Genomic DNA, 21,047 nt, shown 5'->3' on the forward strand with positions numbered 1-21,047 from the left:
CTGCGCATTCACAAGCCTTTAGCGCATGCACTTTGTTTGCACGTGTGGCTTGCACACATGCACACAGCTTTAAAATGTGGATAATAGGACGGCATAGCACCAGGGCAGGTGGGCGGGCCCAGGCCCATCCCCATGTCACTACTACCAGCTCACCTGAACCAGTCACACCTCTGATCAGGACCAGTCCACTTTCACATTTCTTGGGTGGCACATCTCATTCTCCTCCCAGAGTCTTCTCAGAGTCTACCACTCTAGCATAGTTGAGAAAGTCACATGGTCAACAATCTACAACCCATACGCACCTGTTGTAAAAGAGGAAACAGACTTTTTTAAAGGATCTCTATTGTGTTATTGCATTGCTGGTTTGGTTTCCTTTTATTGTTCCCTGTCCTCTTTCTGATATCAAGGGATGCTTGTCATATTTCTTCAACAAGTAAAAGGATTTCTCATGAGCTGCTTTCAAAGCATTTAACAATGGGAAAGGACAGAGGCCTTCTGAGTAGATTCAACTTTTGCAACTTTTCATTGGTATCATATTCAGTATGGCCATGGTACAGGTAGTCCTTAATTTACCACCACTATTGAGCCCAAAATTTCCATTGCTAAGCAAGACAGTTATGAAGTGAGTTTTGTTCCATTTTGCAACCTTTCCTGCCACAGTTGTCAAAAGAATCATTGCAGTTGTTAAGTTAGTAACATGGTTGTTAAGTGAATCTGGCTTCCCCATTGCTTGCTTGTCAGAAGGTCGCAAAAGGGGATCACATGACCCAACAACTATCATAAATACATGCCAGTCGCCAGGCATCCAAGTTTTAACCACAGGACCATGGGGGTGCTGCCATAGTCATCTGAAAAATTATCATAAACAGAGGTAGCTTCCTCCCGGTTCAGAGCGCTTTGCACGAACTGGTAACAACCCGCTGGTGACATCATGATGATGTTACCAAACCTGGATCAGTCAGTGACAGTCCATGGGTGCCACCATCCTTTAAAAATTTTTTTTTAAAACATTTAAAATATTTTTATTTTCTTCTGTGCATGCACTGAAGCTGAGTTTCTGGCATTGCGCATGTGTTGCCATTTTGTTTTCAGCTACGGAGAGGGGCAGCATACAAATCTAATAAATTATTGTTGTTGTTGTTGTTGTTGTTGTTGTTATTATTATTATTATTATTATTTTATTATTTTATTATTATTATTATTATTATTATTATTATTATTATTATTATTATTATTATTATTATTATTAGACACCTTTCCCCAGGCTCTTTTATACTTTGTTTTATGTTTGGTATGAATATGTTGTTTGGTTTTTTAAATAATGATAGGGTTTTATATGTTTTTTAATATTAAATTTGTTCTACTATAATATTGTTTTTATTATTGTTGTGAGCCACCCTGAGTCTTCGGAGAGGGGCGGCATACAAATCTAATAAATTATTATTATTATTTTTATTATTATTATTATTATTATTATTATTATTATTATTATTACTAATACTATTACTATTACTATTATAAAATGGGGTGTTTTGCACTGTGCATGGATGTGTGTGAAGTGTGCACACACCCATGAGGCACAGCCACATGATGTGGGAGGAAGTGAACTGGCAATAAGGTAAGTTGGAACGCACCCCTGATTCATACGTCAGTGCTGTTGTAACTTCAAATGGCCACTAAACGAATGGTTGTAAATTGATAGTGCTAAGACACTTTGAAGAAACAGACAGAAGAGATCTCATCCACTCTTTTTATGGCAACAAAGGTTCTCCAGCATGGGGGAAATGCCTTCTGAAACTATGAAAAGACTGCCTTCAGGAAAGAGAAGCAATGTAGACAAGGCCTTATCTTCCTCTGTCTGTGCATACAGAGGAGAAGCAGGGGTGCCTCCCTGTCCCCACCCAATGAAAAAATCAGAAATGAGGGAAAGTAAATGTTTTCTTTTGTTTCTGTCTCCAAATTATTGGGATAAGGAGACATCGGAAGGGTTCACAAGGCACAGTCATCCAGTTCTGCAGAAATGGAACTGCTCAGAGAGTTGTAAAGCTGTAATTCACCTTCACATTTGTTATAAAATTATACGTATGTGCCTGTCCAGACGCATGTACGTGCACGTGCCACCTTTCAAAACAGATGTTTTCCCAAGGTGGCTTACATAAAAATTTAAATCTAGGTTAAAACTAAAGCAGCCCGACTAGAATAAACTCTAATGCAGCCTAATAAAACCGTTAAAAAATGAAGGCAAGAGTAATAAACGATAGCTAGGAAAAAAAATCAATTAAAATCTGGAAACAGCAGGAGTTAAATAGTAGTAATAAGATTAACTTTTAAAACACACACACACACACACGCACACACACACAGCCTCACCAATTACAGAAACAATTAAATTAAAGTGGAAGTTAAAAGGCACAGAAAAATCCCTTTTCCAAGTACTGAAAAGACAATGGAGCCAGCATTACGGAAGATAATTCTGAAACTGAGAGTCCACTGCTAAAAAGATTCAGTCCTGAGCTATTCAAGTACTGGAGGGCATGAACAATAGGATTTCTCAGGATAACATCCCGGTTTTATTGATTGAAATAGTCCTGAAAGCACACCTGGAACCACTATGGTCGTGTAATGCTAGTGTAATATGATCATGGCACATTGTTTCAATATGCCGTAGTTCATACTAACCACAGTCTTCAGGCTACCTTCAAGGACAAATCCACATGTAGTAGCTCATTGCAATAGAAGCAGGAGATTTTCAGTAGATTATAGAAGGGAGGCTAGCAGCTAGGAAAACTGGCATAAAGTTTTGCCTACCATAGCTTCCTGGGTATCTAGGATCAACTAGTTAATGATGTTTTTTATGGAATTTGTTTAATTAATATTAAATTGCTATCCTGCCTTGTTGCCTTTATAGGTAACTCAAGGTGGTGAACACACCATAAATACTCCTTCCTTCTCCAGTTTTACCCACAGCAACCCTATGCAGTAGGTTGGGCTGGGAATATGGCAGTTACTACTGCTGCACCTCAGTGCATTTGTTGTTGTTGTTTCTTTACCTTCCAACCTATATGCAATAAACTCTTTTTTCTATACATCTCATTCTTCAATAATTAGTTTTAGCAAAAGTGATTTTTCCTATCTGTATTATTTCTCTAGCTTGGGCGGGAGTTGGGCAGCATAGAAGTACAATAAATTAAATTAAATAGTAGAATTAATATACTGATGGATAGGCTTGTTGGGCTAGTTTCCCTACCCCCATTTCTATTATGCACCTTTTCATTAAAAGATGACCAGTGGTCATTTTTCTTTCTTTCATTAATTAATTAATTAATTAATTACTTCACTTTACATGGTCATTCATCTCATGGAGGTGTCTCTCGGTGTCTTACAGTAAAATAGGTGAGACATATATGATACAAACAAATGAAAATGAAAAGAGAATGTGAAAACTTTCCAAAAAGCACCACTTACCCAATAAGGGGACAGACTCTATCTCATACCCACTGTCTGGCTGAAGCCATTTTTTTTTTCAATCTTTGGCTTGCCGCAATTTATACTATTTTTAGTACCCTGTTTCCCTGAAAATAAGACAATGTCTTACATTAATTTTTGCCCCCAAAGATGTGCTATGTCTTATTTTCAGGGGATGTCTTTTTTTTTTCAATGAAAAAGAATTCACTTTTATTGCCGAATAAACAAAATGAACATTTATTATATACTGTACAGTAGTTGTCATCACAAACCAGCACAACTAGACAAACTGTGAATCCTATCAAGAATTTCTTACTACTACCATACCATTATTTCCATGTACAACATGTTCTGTCGAGCTCTCTGGTAGAATCCTCCCAAAAATGCACAGCATTTTTCAGACACACACACGTTTGAAAATTCAAAACAATGTTCTTTATAATGAAAATTCACTTAAACCAAGCCCTCTTTTTCTATAGCAAAGAGCACTCGTCTCCAAACAAACTGGTAATTTGTACAAGTCCCTTATCAGTTCTGTGATACTTAGCTTGCAGCTGTGAGGCAATTGACAGTCCTTCTTCTTTCACAAAGTGAAACACACTTTGCTCTGGTTTCATTTCAAAGCGGAGAAAAATCAGCACACAAAAAGCCAAAGTCAGTAAAGCAGTCATGAAACACAATGATCAGATAATCCTCCACAATGGCCAAACCCACAGGCTGCTATTTATAGCAGCCTCACTAATTACCACAGCCCCACCCAACCACAGGTGGCCTCATTTTCTTTGATAATAATCTCTCAGTTGTTGTTGCCTATGCATCGCTCTCCACATGCGTGGCTGTATCATTAACTCTTGTTCTGAATCCAAGGAGGAGCTAGATAATTGATCTCCTTCTGAGCTGTCTGCCCCACTCTCCTCCTCCCTGTCACTCATGTCTTCTTGGTCAGAGGAGCCTTCATTAGCAGATTCCACTGGGGGAAAAACAGGCCTGCAGCATGTGGATGTCTCCCCCACATCCACAGTCCTTGGGGCAGGAGCAGGGCCAGAGCTAACCACAACAACAATTATACTTTCTTCAAATATATGTTATATACCCTGTTTCCCCGATAGTAAGACACCCCCGATTGTATGTCGTATCAGGGGTTTCAGGGGGGTCGGCTAATATAAGCCGTACCCCGAAAGTAAGACATATGTCTTACTTTCGGGGAAACACGTAGCTGCGCGCCGCCTCCTGCCCACATCTACTCTACTCATCTTAGCTCCTACTATTACCCTCCCTCTGTCTTTCAGGTTGTCCCCACCTCTTCGGTACCTTTGACGCCAGCGAGGCCCCTTCCCTCGGTTGCTTCCTCCAAGCTTGGCCTTCTGTGGGAAAAAAAATCCCTCCAACAAAGCCGATCATTTGTAATCCCCCTCGGTTTAAAGTCCCCCAAGTTCTTTGCAGCGCGGATTTCGGCGAAGTCCCGTAATCTCCGGGATCTGCGCCCTGAGAGGCGGGAAGAGGAAACAAGGCGCAAGGCAGCGGCGCATACGTCGCTGCGTCTGCAGGAACGGGTGGTGGGGTGCCATGAAGGGCGGCGCTTGAAAGCCACCACGGCGCCGTTGTTTTTAAAATGCGCTGCTTTTCTAGGCAGACGGCTTGCTGGCCGGGGAAGCAAGCGATCCGGGACTGTGTGGCTTTGCGCAAGCGCCGCCCTTCATGGCGCCCCACCACCCGTTCCTGCAGAAAGCCTGGGAAAGCGGCCAGCAAGCCGGCTGCCTGGGAAAGCGTTTTTCAAATGCGCTGCTTTCCTAGGCAGCAGACTTTGCTGGGCGGAGAAGGGAGCGATTCAGGACTGCGTGGCTTTGCGCCGTGAGGACAACAACGGCGCCGCTTAGAAGCAACAGTGGCCGGTGCTCTCCCACCGGGGCCCCAAAAGCTCACGCCGTCACCGCTAGGGAAGCTCCAATATAAGACATACCCCGAAAGTAAGACATAGTGGGGCTTTTGGGGATAAAAAGAAAGTAAGACACTGTCTTACTTTCGGGGAAAAACGGTATGTTCTGTTCGGGAATGCTGCAAAACGAAACATCTCCTACATCTTACTTTTGGGGGATGCCTTAGGCAATTCTACGAAACCTCTCCTATGTCTTACTTTTGGGGGGGACTTATTTTCAGAGAAACAGGGTATGTATTTTCTATTGTGGGAAAAAGCGAGGGGATGGTATGAGGTTGTTAGTAGGTAGTCATAACAAATTCTTTCTAGAAAGCCAAGGTCATCCTTTGTCTCTATACCTGCACAGAAGGAAATGGGTGGAGTCTGCCAGCTGAAGATTGGACAACATGATGGATTTGTCAGTGGGGGGGAAAGGACTTGAATTTTTAACTGGGTGGTGAAACTCTGAGGACTTCAGATTCGGGTTTCACCCAATGTGGCTCTGTTAATAAATTGGAACTTTGAGGAATACATTGCCTCAGACTCTGGTTTAATTTTGGATACTATTTAGAATCCCGATATCCATTCTATTTCAAGTGATTATTCCCCCCAATTGCACTGAAATTAAGTGCATATATCTGTTTTCTCTTTTCTGTGATTCTATAAAATATCTCTTCCAGTTTGATTTATACATGCACTGAGAAAAAAGCAAAGATCTTGAAGTTTTTTTGTTTATAGTTGTCTCAGTTCTAATGGGGATTTTCCCCCTCACTCTGCACCTAAAAGATAGAAAAGGATCCTTTAAACATTGAATTATTCAGCATCCATCCATCCTTTCTGAATGCAAACGTTATCCATTAGCCATTCCTCTAACATTTCAAAATGAAAACTTGGAAAATAATAATAGTACAGCAAAGTGATCTTTTCTCCACTATTTAACAAAAAAAAGGAAACAGATGGCAGATTTTTTTTTAAAAAAGCAACCCAAAAATTATAATAAAAGAAGTAAGCCAACAAAACTCAATCAATGACCTATTGAAATAAAGCCATGACAAACTATGGGGAAATTCATAAACAGGCCAAATAAATTGAAGGAGAACCTGAGTATGTTGAGAAGGAAAAAGACAAGGGGAGATGAGAGAGTTAAAATCCTTGAGAAACAGAAGAAGTAAAGAAAGGATGGAGTAATATTGTCAGGGATGAATAGATCAAGCAAGGAGAGAGCAAACCACTGTGCTTGGATGAAGGAAGACAAGATCGATCCATCCATCCATCCATCCATCCGTCAATGGTGAAAAACGGGCCCAATAAACTACCAGAAGTTTGGAAATGAATTTCCGGTAATCCCGTTGGGCCATTTTTCTCTTTCCTCAGGCTTCAGTCTCTCCCCCACCCTCCTAAAGGCTGAAAATCAGATAGCCAGCATGCACATTTATGGTAGAGCTGACATAGGGCAACACCTCATGTGTGCCCTCAGATATGGCTCTGCGTGCCACCTGTGGCAGGCATGCCATAGGTTTTCCATCACGGGTCTCGGGAAAACAGATTAAGTTGATTTTTATAGAAATTCTCACAGATAAAATTCTTCCTCCATTTCAGATGCAGACAAAGATTCATGAAGTGAGAAGGAAAATCAAAGAGGGGTGGTACAAGACAGCATAAGACTGAATTTGTGGCAGTTTTACAAAAATTACTCAGCCCCTCAAAGTGTATCTAAGACGGTCCATGAAATACTAGGGGCCTTTTCCTCAGATAAGAGCAATTGGTAAATTGGATTATGAAATGCCTGAGATTAAACAGTTCAAAAACTCTAGAGACATGTAAAAAGCAGAACAGTGACTCACACAACTCATGTTGTATCTTCAAAGAACAATATGAAGAGCACCCACCATATATGTGGATATGTTTTTCATTAGCTCATGGAGCATTGAGAAATTCTTAAGTATTTATTATCTGTTCACTATTAATTACACTCCCCCTTAAGTATGTCACTTTTACAGCATTCCTTAAAAGCTACGTATATTTGTTCTTGTCAGTTTCTAGAGATTTCTCAGGGGATTTTTTTTAATTTTCTGGAATCACTCTTAGTGGGCGGTGGTAGTATAATTGACAATGTGACATATGTCTTCACCCAATCCTGAGAGACCCTTTAATGAATTGTGAAATTAAAGGGAGAAAAAGATCTGCTGTTTATTTCAAATGATCTATCACCTGAACCTGAACTTCTGAAATGGCATGATAGAGAGTAATTTCCTTGCAAAATATACTTATTGGAATCTGGGTGCAAGTACAATATTACTTTATTAAGAGTACACTCAGTACAACAAACTTCTTAAATGGAACCAATGTCTCAGTAGAATTTAACATCCCCATTTAAAGCCCCACAGCCTCCACCACCCACTGGGAGAACGGATGAACATTTCACATCCAAGGTGACCACATTCAGATCTGGTTCAATCTAGAATAATCCAGGCAAAAATATAACTTTTTAGCTATAACCTCTTTTACCCTATGTTAGAAGAACCTGCCTCTTTTAAGTACCCAAAATCTATTACAAAAAAACCCAATATATAAATTAATTTATGAGGGAAAGAAATCAGAATTTAAAAATTGGCATCAGTTTATTAGAATCATACAAATCTAATGATTCCCAAATGTTTTGATATATGATACCTTAAAATATAATTTACAAAGATGAATTGCTATATTTCTACAGTTGCTTACTTTGGATCAGAATAGATGCAGGGAACTGGTTTGTACCAGTAATCCCAAAGCCAGACCTGCTACCAAGGTGGCCAACAGAATCCAAATTTCATTACTCAAACTAGATAACATCAGCAGCACACGGATGATGTTATCTAGTTGAGGAATCTAACGTCTGCAAGAAAACAATTAAGCTCAAGAACCCCACATTTCAACCCTCAGCTTCAAATATTCTCCTTTATCAAGTAATGCAATTTATGAACTGATATTTCAGCTTTCTCAGGTAAAGCATACACACAGCATTCTTGTCTAGTCCCAGTCCTTTTCCATTCAGCAGCTGACAAAGCAATAAAAAGGAAAAAGAAATACAGTGATACCTTGTCTTACAAACTTAATTGGTTCCGGGACAAGGTTCTTAAGGTGAAAAGTTTGTAAGACAAAACAATGTTTCCCATAGGAATCAATGGAAAAGTGATTAATGCGTGCAAGCGCTTTTGCCAGCCGAAGCGCCCGTTTTTGCACTGCTGGGATTCCCCTGAGGTTCCCCTCCATAGTAAACCCTACCTCTGGACTTCTTTGTTTTTGTGATGCTGCAAGGGGAATCCCAGCAGGGGAATCCCAGCATCGCAAATACGAGTGCTTCTCTGGCAACAGAAGTCCGGAGGTCAGTTTTTCCAGCGAGGGAAGCATCAGTGAAATCGCAGCATCACAAAAACACCAAAGTCCTCGAAACCCCACTTACAGACCTCTGTGTTTTTGTGATGCTGCGATTTCACTGAGGCTCCCCTCACTGGGAAACCCCACCTCCGGACTTCCGTTGCCAGCGAAGCACCTGATTTTGTGCTGCTGCGATTCCCCTGCTGCGATTCCCCTGCAGCATCACAAAAACACGGAAGTCCAGAGGTGGGGTTTCCCATGGAGGGGAGCTTCAGGGGCATCCCAGCAGCGCAAAAATGGGTGATTCGCTGGCAACAGAAGTCCGGAGGCGGGGCATCCCAGCAGCGGCGGTGGGTTTCTAAGGTGAAAATAGTTTGTAAGAAGAGGCAAAAAAATCTTAAACCCTGGGTTTGTATCTTGAAAAGTTTGTATGATGAAGCGTTTGTAAGATGAGGTATCACTGTACTTGGTGTACATCAGTCTATCTGCAAACTATTTTCCCGATAGGTATTTACTGACTTTGATATGACCACCATCCACCTGTCCCTTGTGAAATGAAGTCTGAAATAAAATGACACAGAACACCACCAGTTCCTTTCTTTTATTGTTCCATGGCCTAAAATTAAATGTTAATTAATTACCTCTGGTATCTTTGCTATGTAGCCAATCAGACTGGATTTGGAATAGTCTTTCAGTGTTTAAATAAACAGTATTCTGTTTTCATCTGATACCCCAAGAGTGAATATTTCTTTTTCTTAGAAATCGGTAGTTTAAAAGGAAGCAAATATCTCCATGTCCACTGCAGGTAGCATTGAAATTAAAGAAACAAGGATCGGTATTGTCAATTTTGATTAATAGCCTTTCATTAATAAACATCCTGTTATTCATTTTCCACCTGCAGTTGCTGATGTTCCCTGGAATCAATTAACTCATATAATTTGATTTATTTTTACAAAGACATTTTTGGATGTGCTGCGCTGATGATAAAGCCTTCTGGGTTTGCAGTTTTTGATTCAAAGCGAGATTGTTACCTAAGTGCTTTTTATTTCTAATGTTGTGAGAAAATGTGCCCTCAGGCAGTTTGGAATTAAAAGAATGAAAGAAAACTTGAAAACTTAAGACTGAATTCAGGGGAAAGTATCAGTTGTCTCCTGGGAGGCAGGGATTTCAATGCTGCACAAGCTCTGCCATTTACTGTGTTGAAAAATGACAAAAGTCAAGAATAAATAAGCTTTCTGACTCTGTGGTCAAAAGAGGTAAAAACCAGTTAAGTGGCCTGCCAACAACCAACATAGCTGGCAGCAGATTCCAATGGTGAGGAGGTTGGGAAGGAGCATAAGCCAGTCCTGGAGTCTAGGAAAGACTCTGACGAATGCTCTGTGTCGAAGGCAGAGATGGGACCAGGGCAGTCTGACAGTTATCAGCTGGCTTTGGAGTCAGACACCAATAAGGCAAAATAACAGCTGGAGCCTGTTCCCAGTACGTACATGTGCAGAGTTGCCACACAGCTTGCAGGAAACAATTAGTTTGCTTAATTGGTTTGTGACTCTCAGAGATTTCTTGCCAAATTTTGACGATATTGGCCTGGCAGCTCTCCAAGCCAGGTAAAGTCTGTGTAAATGCTCTCTTGAAAGACTTCATTGGATGTGAATGAGAGAAATGTACAGTAACTTAATAAAAAGGGGTTTTTTGTCAGCGCAAGGAGTCTGCTTTGTTGGTTGGAAACGCCTAGCAGTGTCGGGCCCCACCCAGTACGGATGGGATCGGTGCTCTGTTAGCATTTTTTAGGGGTTCCAGAGGATGGCCCAGCCATGTGCATGCTCAACATGTGCGCACATGCCTCCACATGAGATTTTACTTCTGCGTATATACTTGAAGCAAACTCTCACACGAAGATGCTTGCGCAGGTGAGAGTTCAACAATGTTTGCCCTCTTTTACTTCTGCGCATGTGTGTGCCCATGCCAGCCTCAGAATCCCATACCGGGAGAAAAAGTAAATGGAGCCCTTCACTGACTCCTAGGTCAGAACATTAATAATTTGGGCTTCTGGGGTCAAATGAAATATTCTGAATAACAAATTAAATAGTGGAAGAAACAATATAAGTGGTGTTTGCACACTGGGAGGAAGAAGCATTTGAGATACATTTAGCTTCACTTACTTTTTTTTTTTAACTTTCCTCCCTTCAAATCAGTTTTTGAGTCTTGGTGAACACATGAGACTTGTTCAAGAGATGGTCATAAGGAGAAGGGAAAATATTGCTTTCCCTATCTGTACAAACATGCAGCCATGGATGCTACAGTTCCACTGTTGGATGGTTGAAATCCAGACCTTTATGCTGAACATATGGATTCCCAGTGAAGGGCTACCAAAATTTTTACTACCACACTGGGGGTGTGGCTTATGCAGGACACCCTGCATTTTCTTTCAACATCTTTCAGTACAAATTGGGTGCTCTGGGGTGGAGCTCCATTTTTGCTACCCCAAAGCATTACCCCCATCCGAGCTGTAGTCCACTCCTGATTCACCCCAAAGTTCCCATCATTCCCTCTGCAATGCCAAAGGTGGACCCAGAAGAGACATTCTTTGGTTAGTCAATAGATGCCATTGCTGTTTTTCAGCTGTTTAATCGTTCAGTTAATTAATGGAATAAATGCATATTATCAGAGTAATAAATAAAATCTTACCTAATTATAACCACACCGATTTATCATCTAAGATAAATAATTTCAATAATATGTCTCCATTAGTAATTAATCTCTAGATAAATCTTTACATTGCAAACTAGGTGATCTGGATTGACCTTCCCCATGCATTCAAGTACATGTAAAAACTAATGTTCCGTGCCAACGTCCATATGTGTTGGAAAGCCGGCATTAGTCTTCTTTACTCCTAGATTAATCAGTAATTAACAGCATTGATATGTTCATCAAGCAGCATTCTACATGCCAAGATCAAAATAGACAGGGTCCTATCATTATATTCAATAAAGCAGAGTAAATAATGTTGGTGACACAGCACCTACATTATTCAGAATATTCACTGTTCACTATGCAGTGGTACCACTACTTACAAACTTAATTCGTTCCATGACCAGGTTCTTAAGTAGAAAAGTTTGTAAGAAGAAGCAATTTTTCCCATAGGAATCAATGTAAAAGCAAATAATGCATGCGATTGGGGAAACCACAGGGAGGGCGGAGCCCCTGTTTCCTCCCAGGAGATTCCTAGAGAGGCCCCAGGGAGGCTTCTCCCCGCCTTTTCTGGCCCTGTTTCCTCCCAGGAGATTCCTAGAGAAACCCCAGGGAGGCTTCTCCCCGCCTTTTCTGGCCCTGTTTCCTCCCAGAAGATTCCTAGAGAGGCCCCATGGAGGCTTCTCCCTGCCTTTTCTGGCCCTGCTTCCTCCCAGGAGATTCCTAGAGAGGCCCCACGGAGGCTTCTCCCCACCTTTTCTGGCCCTGTTTCCTCCCAGGCAATTCCTAGAGATGCCCCACGGAGGCTTCTCCCCACCTTTTCTGGCCCTGTTTCCTCCCAGGAGATTCCTAGAGAGGCCCCACAGAGGCTTCTCCCTGCTTTTTCTGGTTACAGTTTCAGAGGTTCGGGTTTGTAAGTAGAAAATGGTTCTTGAGAAAAGGCATAAAAATCTTGAACACCCAGTTCTTATCTAGAACATTCTTAGGTAGAGGTATCACTGTACTGGCCTGTGCAGGTCTCCCCACTCAATCAAATACGCATATCAAATATTTTTGTAGGCCACCATTTCACAAGAAGGGTCACTTTGATTAGTGAGATGGGCACCACGAAAAATTAACAAATAAATAAGATCACCACATCTATCAAGATTTTAGAATCCTTGCATAACGTTTCCCAATATTTTGGTTTATCACCGATTTCACCCTTTAGGCTGCCAGCCAATGAGAAAAAACAAATACTTTGAAAACAGTGACAAATGCAAGATTGGTTATATTAAGGAAGCTTAGAGTAGATAATAAAATGATTAACCAGACTGATTATTAGATACATGTGTATTCTTTTTCTTGTAAGTTCTGAATGTCCCTGACTATTATTAAAGTTTCTTTGGGTCTTCAATGGCCTTTGCCTCCATTAACTTGCTTATTTAATATCGTTTTTGTAGAGCAGTGCATATTATCAGGTTATTTTCCAGTACATTTGGCACAGTTAAAGTATTAATATCAAGTTTATTCCCAATGAAGAAAACAAAGTCTCACTCTTACCAGCAGCCTGAACTATAACAGTAACTTTAGAAATGATAGGCGATCCAATTCATTAGGATTGTCTAATGTTCATAATTTTCTCCATCCTACATGTTATAAGGTTGGCAAAATTTCAAAGGTAGATACATTTTCTGCAGCATATTTGTCTCAAGATTGAATGCCTATATATCTAGCCATACGGACAAATTTAACTACGGCTCTGTTTATACTTGTTTGGATGAGGTGGGAATAAAGGTGACTTTGCAAGTATTTTTCCCCTATAAACAAAGAAATACTGATTTTAAAACTGAATCAGATTATGCAATAATTGATCTAGTAGGAGTATTGTAAATTGAGACAAATTCTACCGCACATTGTAATTCTAGGATACATTGACAACCTATTCTAAACTATGCAACATAATAGACAATTAATTATCACCCTTCCCCCAAAAGGCGCTATCAGATAATTTCTTAAGTGCTGGACAAACCAGCCAGCAAACAAGACTGTGCACTGTACTCCCATTGCTGCTAAGCTACTACCCATGTTAGCACATAGCTATTTGTTCCCATAAATGCATTTACACTATAGGTTTTCTAGTGGAGTAGGGAAAGAAAGAAAGAAAGAAAGAAAGAAAGAAAGAAAGAAAGAAAGAGAGGAAGGAAGGGCGGGAGAGAGGGAAGGAAGGAAAGAAAGAAAGAAAGAGACAGAGGGAGGGAGGAGAGAGAGAGAAAGAAGGAAAGAAAGGGAAAGGGAGGAAGGGAAGGGGAAAGGAAAGGAAAAACTTGAGTCAAGAGTAGGTTTTTCTACTGCTTGCTTTCCTGAAGCTTCTAACATAATTAATTCAACGAGCCTCCAGGAAGTATAATATATGCAAGCAGCCCAAAGTAATCAAGCTCAGTGCAAGTTCACAGGCATTCTTAATCCAGCAGTAATGGTAATAACCAGTATACTTCAATCAATTGTCCCTTCCCTTCAATTGTCCTTCAGCAGCAACAGTTTGTTACGCTCTAGTACATTCTCCTCCCATATCACTTCTTGACAATATTGCAGAGAGAGGCATAAAGGGCCACCATTAAAATTAACTAGACTAATATACTGTGACTGTTAGGTGGGGAGGATAGACAGCAATTGGAACAAGCAGGAAAGGTGCAGGAGATATGAGCCTATATCTGAATGAATATAGGGAGAAAATTGTCTGGCAGGAAAATGGCATCACATATCATACCACACTGTTTCCATTCTTTTTCTGTGATTTTATTAGAATTGTTATAAAAACTTTTCCAATATGAAAAGTGCAAGTTATTGTTTGCTAACAAGGAATGCTAACTGCATTTCCTTGCTTGGAAGAGGTCATGTCTGAATTTATTCATTTATTTTGTATTCTGCCTTTATTAGTTTTGCAAATAACTCAAGGTTTGTGAACATAGCCGTATACCTTCCTCCTCCTATTTTCTCCATAATCACAACCCTGTGAGAGAATGATTTGCCAAGGTTACCCAGCTGACTTTCATGATTAAGCCAGAACTTGAACCCACAGTCTCCCATTTTCTAGCCTTAAACACTAGACCAAACTTGCTGTCACCTGGATGATGTTCTCAAAACGATAGTCTTGGTTTATAGATTCTGAAATGTTTTCAAGCAGAGGTGGGTTCCTCCTAGTTTGGACCAGATCTCCTGAACAGGTAGTGACCTATTGGTGATGCCACAATGGTGTCATGGATCCAGTTCAGCCAGTGCTGGTCTGTGTGCACCGCCATCTATTTTTAAATTTTTTCCTGACTTTTTATTGTTTTCAAGGTATTTTTCTCTGCTGCTGCTTGAAAAAGGGCCCTTCTGCCTGCCCCGCGTTTATACTTACCTTTATTCCTTTGTCTAAAGCGCAGCTGATCAGCTCCTCAGCTGTTTTTCAGGCTGATTATGGCTACTGAGCATGCGCGGAAACAGAATTGCACAAGAAGACATGCACATCTGTGTGAGGGGAGTGAGCATGCATGCACAAAATGTCACAATGCGAACTGGTGGTGAAGATAAATGGAACCTATCCCTGTATTCATTCCTATCTTGAAGCATCTAGAGAAGCTTTTTCAGAGCCTGAAGTAGCTTTTTTTTTACCCAAAAAACCCCCTTGATCAAAGGATAAATTGTTGCTTTAAAAAGGATTCCATGTTTTAATTAAAAAACAGTCAGATCAAAGTTAAAATTTAAATTGTAGCGAATTATTTTACGTTGCTGAAAATATAATGATGCTGCTAGACAATTTCCTATTTATTAAAATGTGCAGAATTCTAAGATATACAAACTTTCAATGTGAGAAATGGATGTAGCCAACATAATTTCTGCAGTAAAAAAAATGGAACAAAAATCTAATGTTATGGAAATGTTAAATGCTTTGAAGGGGAGAAACCTAAGGGGAAAATTCTCATATCATCTTGGGAAGTACTGAATATATTCAATGAAAACAGAATGCTGGCTACTATTATGTACCCTGCTGGCAGTGGAACATGGGAAAGAGGATGGACTATCCTGGGGAAACAGGAGATAGACATATAGTATTTGTAGAATATGAGCTCAGATTTCTCTTCTTAAGTACTAATTTCTAAAAAGCCTTATACATTTATTTATTTATTTATTTATTTATTTATTTATGATTGATTGATTGATTGATTGATTGATTGATTGAATTTATATGCCACCCCTCTCTTTTGTTGTGTAAAAGAGATTAGAGTTCTTTCTCTGATTATTCATTTTTAAATTTTTGATGACATTGAAAAACAGGTCTGCCAATTTTTAGTGGACTGTTTCTAGGTAAAGTTAAAAGTAGATAAGTCCTACTGAAATCAATGCTACTTAAGTTCATTGACCTCAACAGATATGCTTTAAGTATATCTGCGGAGTCTGCGGAGAGGGGCGGCATACAAATCTAAATAATAAATAAATAAATAAATAAAATATTTAAATTTGGGATACACTTCTGCTGATGAGTTAGAAATGGCAGGATAAATTGTGTAATGTGCCCCTCATAATCCATTATCTCTTTTCTTCATAAGGTTTATAAAAATATTCTTCTTCTTCTTCTTCTTGTGCCATATTCAGGGGTGGGCTACTGCCCAGAGGGGGGGACACAGTGGGGTAGCAAAAATGGTGCTCCACCCCAGAGCACCCAATTTGCACTGAAAAATGTTGAACGAAAATGCAGGACGTCCTGCATAAGCCACGCCCACAGTGTGGTAGTACAAATTTTGACAGCCCTTCACTGGCCATATTTATTTATTTATTTTATTTATTTATTTTGTCCAAAACACAATGAAGGTTACAGAGGATATACACTTAGTAAGTATATCAATGAAAGACTAGAAGAAGAAGAGTTATAGGAATAGAAGAAAAGATATAGGAGATATAGGAGAGACAATAGGACAGGGGATGGAAGGCACGTTCCATCATTGGATGTTGGCAATCATGTTGGCTATTTTTATCAATAGCCACATGAAAAAGTGCTGCTGAGTTTTGTCCAAACCTGTCCAAACACTGTGAAATGGTATATAAGTCTAAGTGTTATTGCTACTGCTATTTTATACCAACTACTGTTGTTCCACCTGACACATTTCAAAATACTGGTGATTTGTATTAGAGAACCTACTTACTTGGCAATGGAGGGTCTTGAAATATTGATTGTATTGATGGTAATACATTCAGGCCTTCTCTCTTATAGTTATGCTCAGTAGTATCAATAAAAACATCTGGAAAACTGCACCTTGGCATTTGCATATTGGAAACATGCAAGGCAAGTTGAATAAAATACTATGTGTCTCCCTCTCTCTGTCACACACACATACACAAAATAGAAATAGTTTGGTAAGTTATCTACCTCTACTCTGATTAGTAGATCAGTATTATTGCCCTCCTATGCAAAATAATCTATGGAGAATATGTTGTTTATTATAAAGATGCTATTTTTTTAAAATAAGTAACATTTAAAGTAAGCAATAATTACCTTGATTAGTGCCATACGGAGGGGGATTCTTTTGTAACAGACACCAAGGTTCAAGCATTAAAACGTATTTCAATAATTCTCTCTATTTATATTAGACCTAAAAAAATGCAACCAACAACAACACTAAATTAAGTGTCTGCATTTAGAGAATGTGGCAAACTTGCAGTATGAGAGACTATATATATCTTCAAGGGAAGCCAGTAGGTTATTTGCATGCAGGCAATTCTTTATATTCTGGTTTCAATAGAAAAGAGTGTAAAAGAGTTACACCCAAAATATCAGGTGCATATTCTTATATGCATTTGTCATTTATCAGTGATGAAAGAATATTTTTCAATAGAATGTAATTCTTGACAATTTATACCCTTTTGTGCGCTCACAGAAGGTTGAGGGGTCCTTGGGATTGAATGATTGAGGGAAAGCAAAGAGAGTGATTGAGGGAAAGCAAAGAGAAGTCTAGTTTTACACCTGAAGAAATCTCAATTCATAAAATCAGCAACTTTGGTGCACTTCTATGAACCCACAACACAACAAGTAAGAGAAGCCATTGAAAATAGAGACAATTTTATCTCTCATGGCCTCATCATTTCTTTCTTCTAGGAATTACACAAGATGTTTTGTGTGTTGTGGTATGCTTTTGTGTAATGTAACACAAAAGCATACCACAACACACAAAATATCTTGTGTAATTCCTAGTGTGCTGAGAGGAAAGAAAAAGAAACCTTGAGGAGAAAAGTTCTGATTTTGCAAAACTCATAATCAGCTTTACATAAAGATGGACTATAGCAACAACAAAGAATATATAGGAAGGTTCTGGTGCTTGTGAAGCAGAAATTATTTTTGTCTTAGTTCTGTCATCTTGGATCCAAAAATATTAACACCTCCTTTCTCATTTCTGTTTCATTCTTTCTAATGTTTAAACAAAAAAATCAGGCTGTAATTAAAGTATCAGTGAAAAAATAGCAGTATGGACATAGTTGATGTTTTGATTATTTTTTCTTTATTTCTTTTTAACTGTTCCCCCTCTCTTTCCCAATAGGATAGCAGCTAAGGAGAACATGAATCTTATGTCACCCCAGAGTTTAGGAATTCTTTTTGGACCAACTCTCCTTCGACCTGAAAAAGAGACAGGATCCATGGCAATCCACATGCTATATCAAAACCAATTGATTGAGCTGATGCTCACTGAATACACCAAGATCTTCAGCTCTGACTGACAGACCGGGAATGTTGCTGAATGTGTTCACATCTGTCTTGATACCTAATATTTTTACATTTCTGTAAACATCTTTTTGAAATATTTCTTTTTCTTTCTAGTGACAGATGCCTCCGTTTTGTGAAAACTAAGTGATAGTTTTGTCTTTACATTTCCAAACATTGAAATAAAAATATATTGTCAACATTTGCTTATATGTACTCAGAATTAACTCTTTGAACAACTCGGTCTTTGCCAGCACATTTTGCCTTTGTGCATGTCTTTGTTTATAGTCAAAAATTGATTTGTATGCCTGCGTCTGGCAGGTCGGATAATTGGAATCCTTGTTCTCAAGAGGCCATTGATAAATATCAGCCCCATTTTTAAGAATGAGGTGGATGGATGGAGTCACTGAAATAGTCGGTGTGAGCTTAAATGAACTCTGAGAGATGGTATAGGACAGGAAGGCCTAGAGGAACATTGTCCATGGAGTTGTGATGAGTCGGACATGACTTTGCAACTAACAACAACTGTTTGTAGATGAGCAAGAGGGCCTGGCACATACTATCAAAATATGGTTGAGCAAGAGTGGAAATACTGTTCTCTTTGGATATTATTCCCCAAATTTCACGTCTTTCAGCAACCCGGATTCCAAGGCAAAGGAGCTAAAATGGTGATGATTCTTTGGTATACGGTGGCAGTAGTTGGTGGTTGTGCTCTACTCAATGTGAATATCCATTTTGAAGTTGGGCTATAGAGTCAAGCTAGGGAATCTGCTTAGGGGAATTCCTTTGTGAGGTTTTGGATTTTCTGGATAAGTTGATATTAACTATAAATATTAGAGGAAATAAACTTCAATACCCTGAGGAGATTGGAGAAGAGTCAGAAATGTATTGCCTCCATAGCAAATATGGATTGACTTTGATGATGACTACTCATAAAGTAATTATTTAGATCTGGTCTTCATGTCATAGTTGTCATTTCAAGATCTGGAAATGAAGGATATTGCAATTAGTTATTTACATGATCAAACCATTTCTTTTTCCGATTGAGGTCTTGATGACATTCAAATGCCACAAGCAAACTTCACAAACTGTGGAAGAACAAATAAAATGATCTATTTTAGATAGATGCTTTAGATGTTCAGCCATGTATCTTCCATGCAATCTATTGGCAATTGTAACCATTTCTGGAATTCAAAGGTAGTCAGGATTCTAGATGTAACATATGGTTGTCCCAAACTGGCCTTTTTTCCCCTTTCTACTGATACTGGAGTAGTTCTTGGTTTACTGAGAGGTCCAGAATTGAAAATGTGAGAAAAGATACTAGGAGAACTAGTGATGGAGTACTAAAAGAGCTGGGGTGGCGCAGTGAGTGCAGCACTGCAGGCTGCTTCAGCTAATTGTTAGCTGTAGTTCACCAGTTCAAATCTCACCACCGGCTCAAGGTTGACTCAGCCTACTATCCTGGGTAAAATGAGAACCCAGATTGTTGGGGGCAATATGCTGATTCTGTAAACCACTTAGAGAGGGCTGTAAAAGCACTATGAAGTGGTATATAAGTCTAAATGCTTAACAAAATATGGTAAGAGCTAAAATTTTAGCTTACATCCAGACAGTAAGAAGTATCAATGCTTCTTTACTGTAACCACATCAGTAGTTCTGAGGCCTAGAGGCTTTTGTTGGTGTATCCCACTCTGGAATCAACTCCCCCCCAGAGATTAGAACAGCCCCCACCCTCCTTGTCTTTCGCAAATTACTCAAGACCCACCTTTGTCGCCAGGCATGGGGGAGTTTGGATAGTCCTTCCTCTAGGCCATTACAAGTTATGTATGGTATGTTTGGTTTTTATAACAAGGGTTTTTAGTTGTTTTATTAAATTGGATTGTTGCATGTTGTTTTTTATCATTGTTGTTAGCCGCCCCGAGTCTGCGGAGAGGGGCTGCATACAAATCCAATAAATAAATAAATAAATAAAATATTTGGGGAGGGGAAGGATTACCAGGATAATCAATACCAATAGCACTTATATTCTGCTTAACAAAGCTTTAAAGCCCTTTCTAAGTGGTTTTCAGAATCAGTATATTGCCCTTAACAATCTAGGTCCTCATTTTACTCACCTCAGAAGGACGGAAGGCTGAGTCAACCTTGAGTCTGATGAGATTCAAACTGCCAAATCAATCTACTGTATAAGCTGCATCTAGACTTAAATTAATTCCTGAACAGTGCTTTAAGTACAACTTAAAATACCCAAAGTAACACACTTCTTGTTTAAAATTGCCATCACTTTATAAAGCTTCACGGTTTCCTTAGCTGTGTTGTGCTCTATAGGTTTTTCCCCATTTATTACTATGCTCCTTGAGATGTTTTATTAGTGAAATATATTAAGTTCTTTCAAACACAAAATTTTTGTATGTCTTTAGGATTGTTTGGCTAGACTTGGATCAATTTATACATTGATAGTTTTAGTTGTCATGGATAAACAATAGGATAATAAATGGTTTTACTTTAAAATAAATGGTTTTGGCTATAACGTCCCCTACCATATTTTGTAAAAGTATCCCCCCAATAAAATGTAGACTTCCCTTTGACAGCTTTTTAATCAAGTTCAAAGAGAATGAATAACATTAATCCAGTGTGCTAAAAGACTCTGTCTGCTTATCAATTTGTTCATAAAATGAAAAATAGCACGTGAAAATGCAGGATTAGAACAGGTTTTTCTGAGAAAATAAAAATGCAAACAAAGGATTAATGCCAACATTTGCTGCATATGAAAGATACATCTTGTGTCATATTTAATATTCAGGAATTACAGCATCATTACTGAGGACCATTTTATAGCCTGTTGTTAACGGTATTCTGTGAAGTGATCATCAAGGACAAACTTTGATGAGGAAGCTTCTGATTCAT

The 21,047-nt window shown here is 39.1% G+C and overlaps 1 protein-coding gene across 4 annotated transcripts in view; it reads left to right on the forward strand.

The window, feature by feature from the left end:
• Positions 1–18,348, forward strand: part of ARHGAP15 (Rho GTPase activating protein 15) — a 517,480-nt gene extending 499,132 nt beyond the window's left edge. For 3 of the 4 annotated variants that reach the window (XM_070737062.1, XM_070737052.1, XM_070737072.1), the window contains one exon: positions 17,983–18,348. In XM_070737062.1, the coding sequence (XP_070593163.1) occupies positions 17,983–18,160 (178 nt within the window). In that variant the 3' untranslated portion in view covers positions 18,161–18,348. The remainder of the gene's footprint in view (positions 1–17,982) is intronic. The other variant, XM_070737079.1, reaches the window with a different exon arrangement.
• The last annotated feature ends 2,699 nt before the right edge of the window (positions 18,349–21,047 follow it).

This window comes from Erythrolamprus reginae, chromosome 1 (assembly GCF_031021105.1).
Source record: "Erythrolamprus reginae isolate rEryReg1 chromosome 1, rEryReg1.hap1, whole genome shotgun sequence".
Classification (NCBI taxonomy): Eukaryota; Metazoa; Chordata; class Lepidosauria; order Squamata; family Dipsadidae; genus Erythrolamprus; species Erythrolamprus reginae.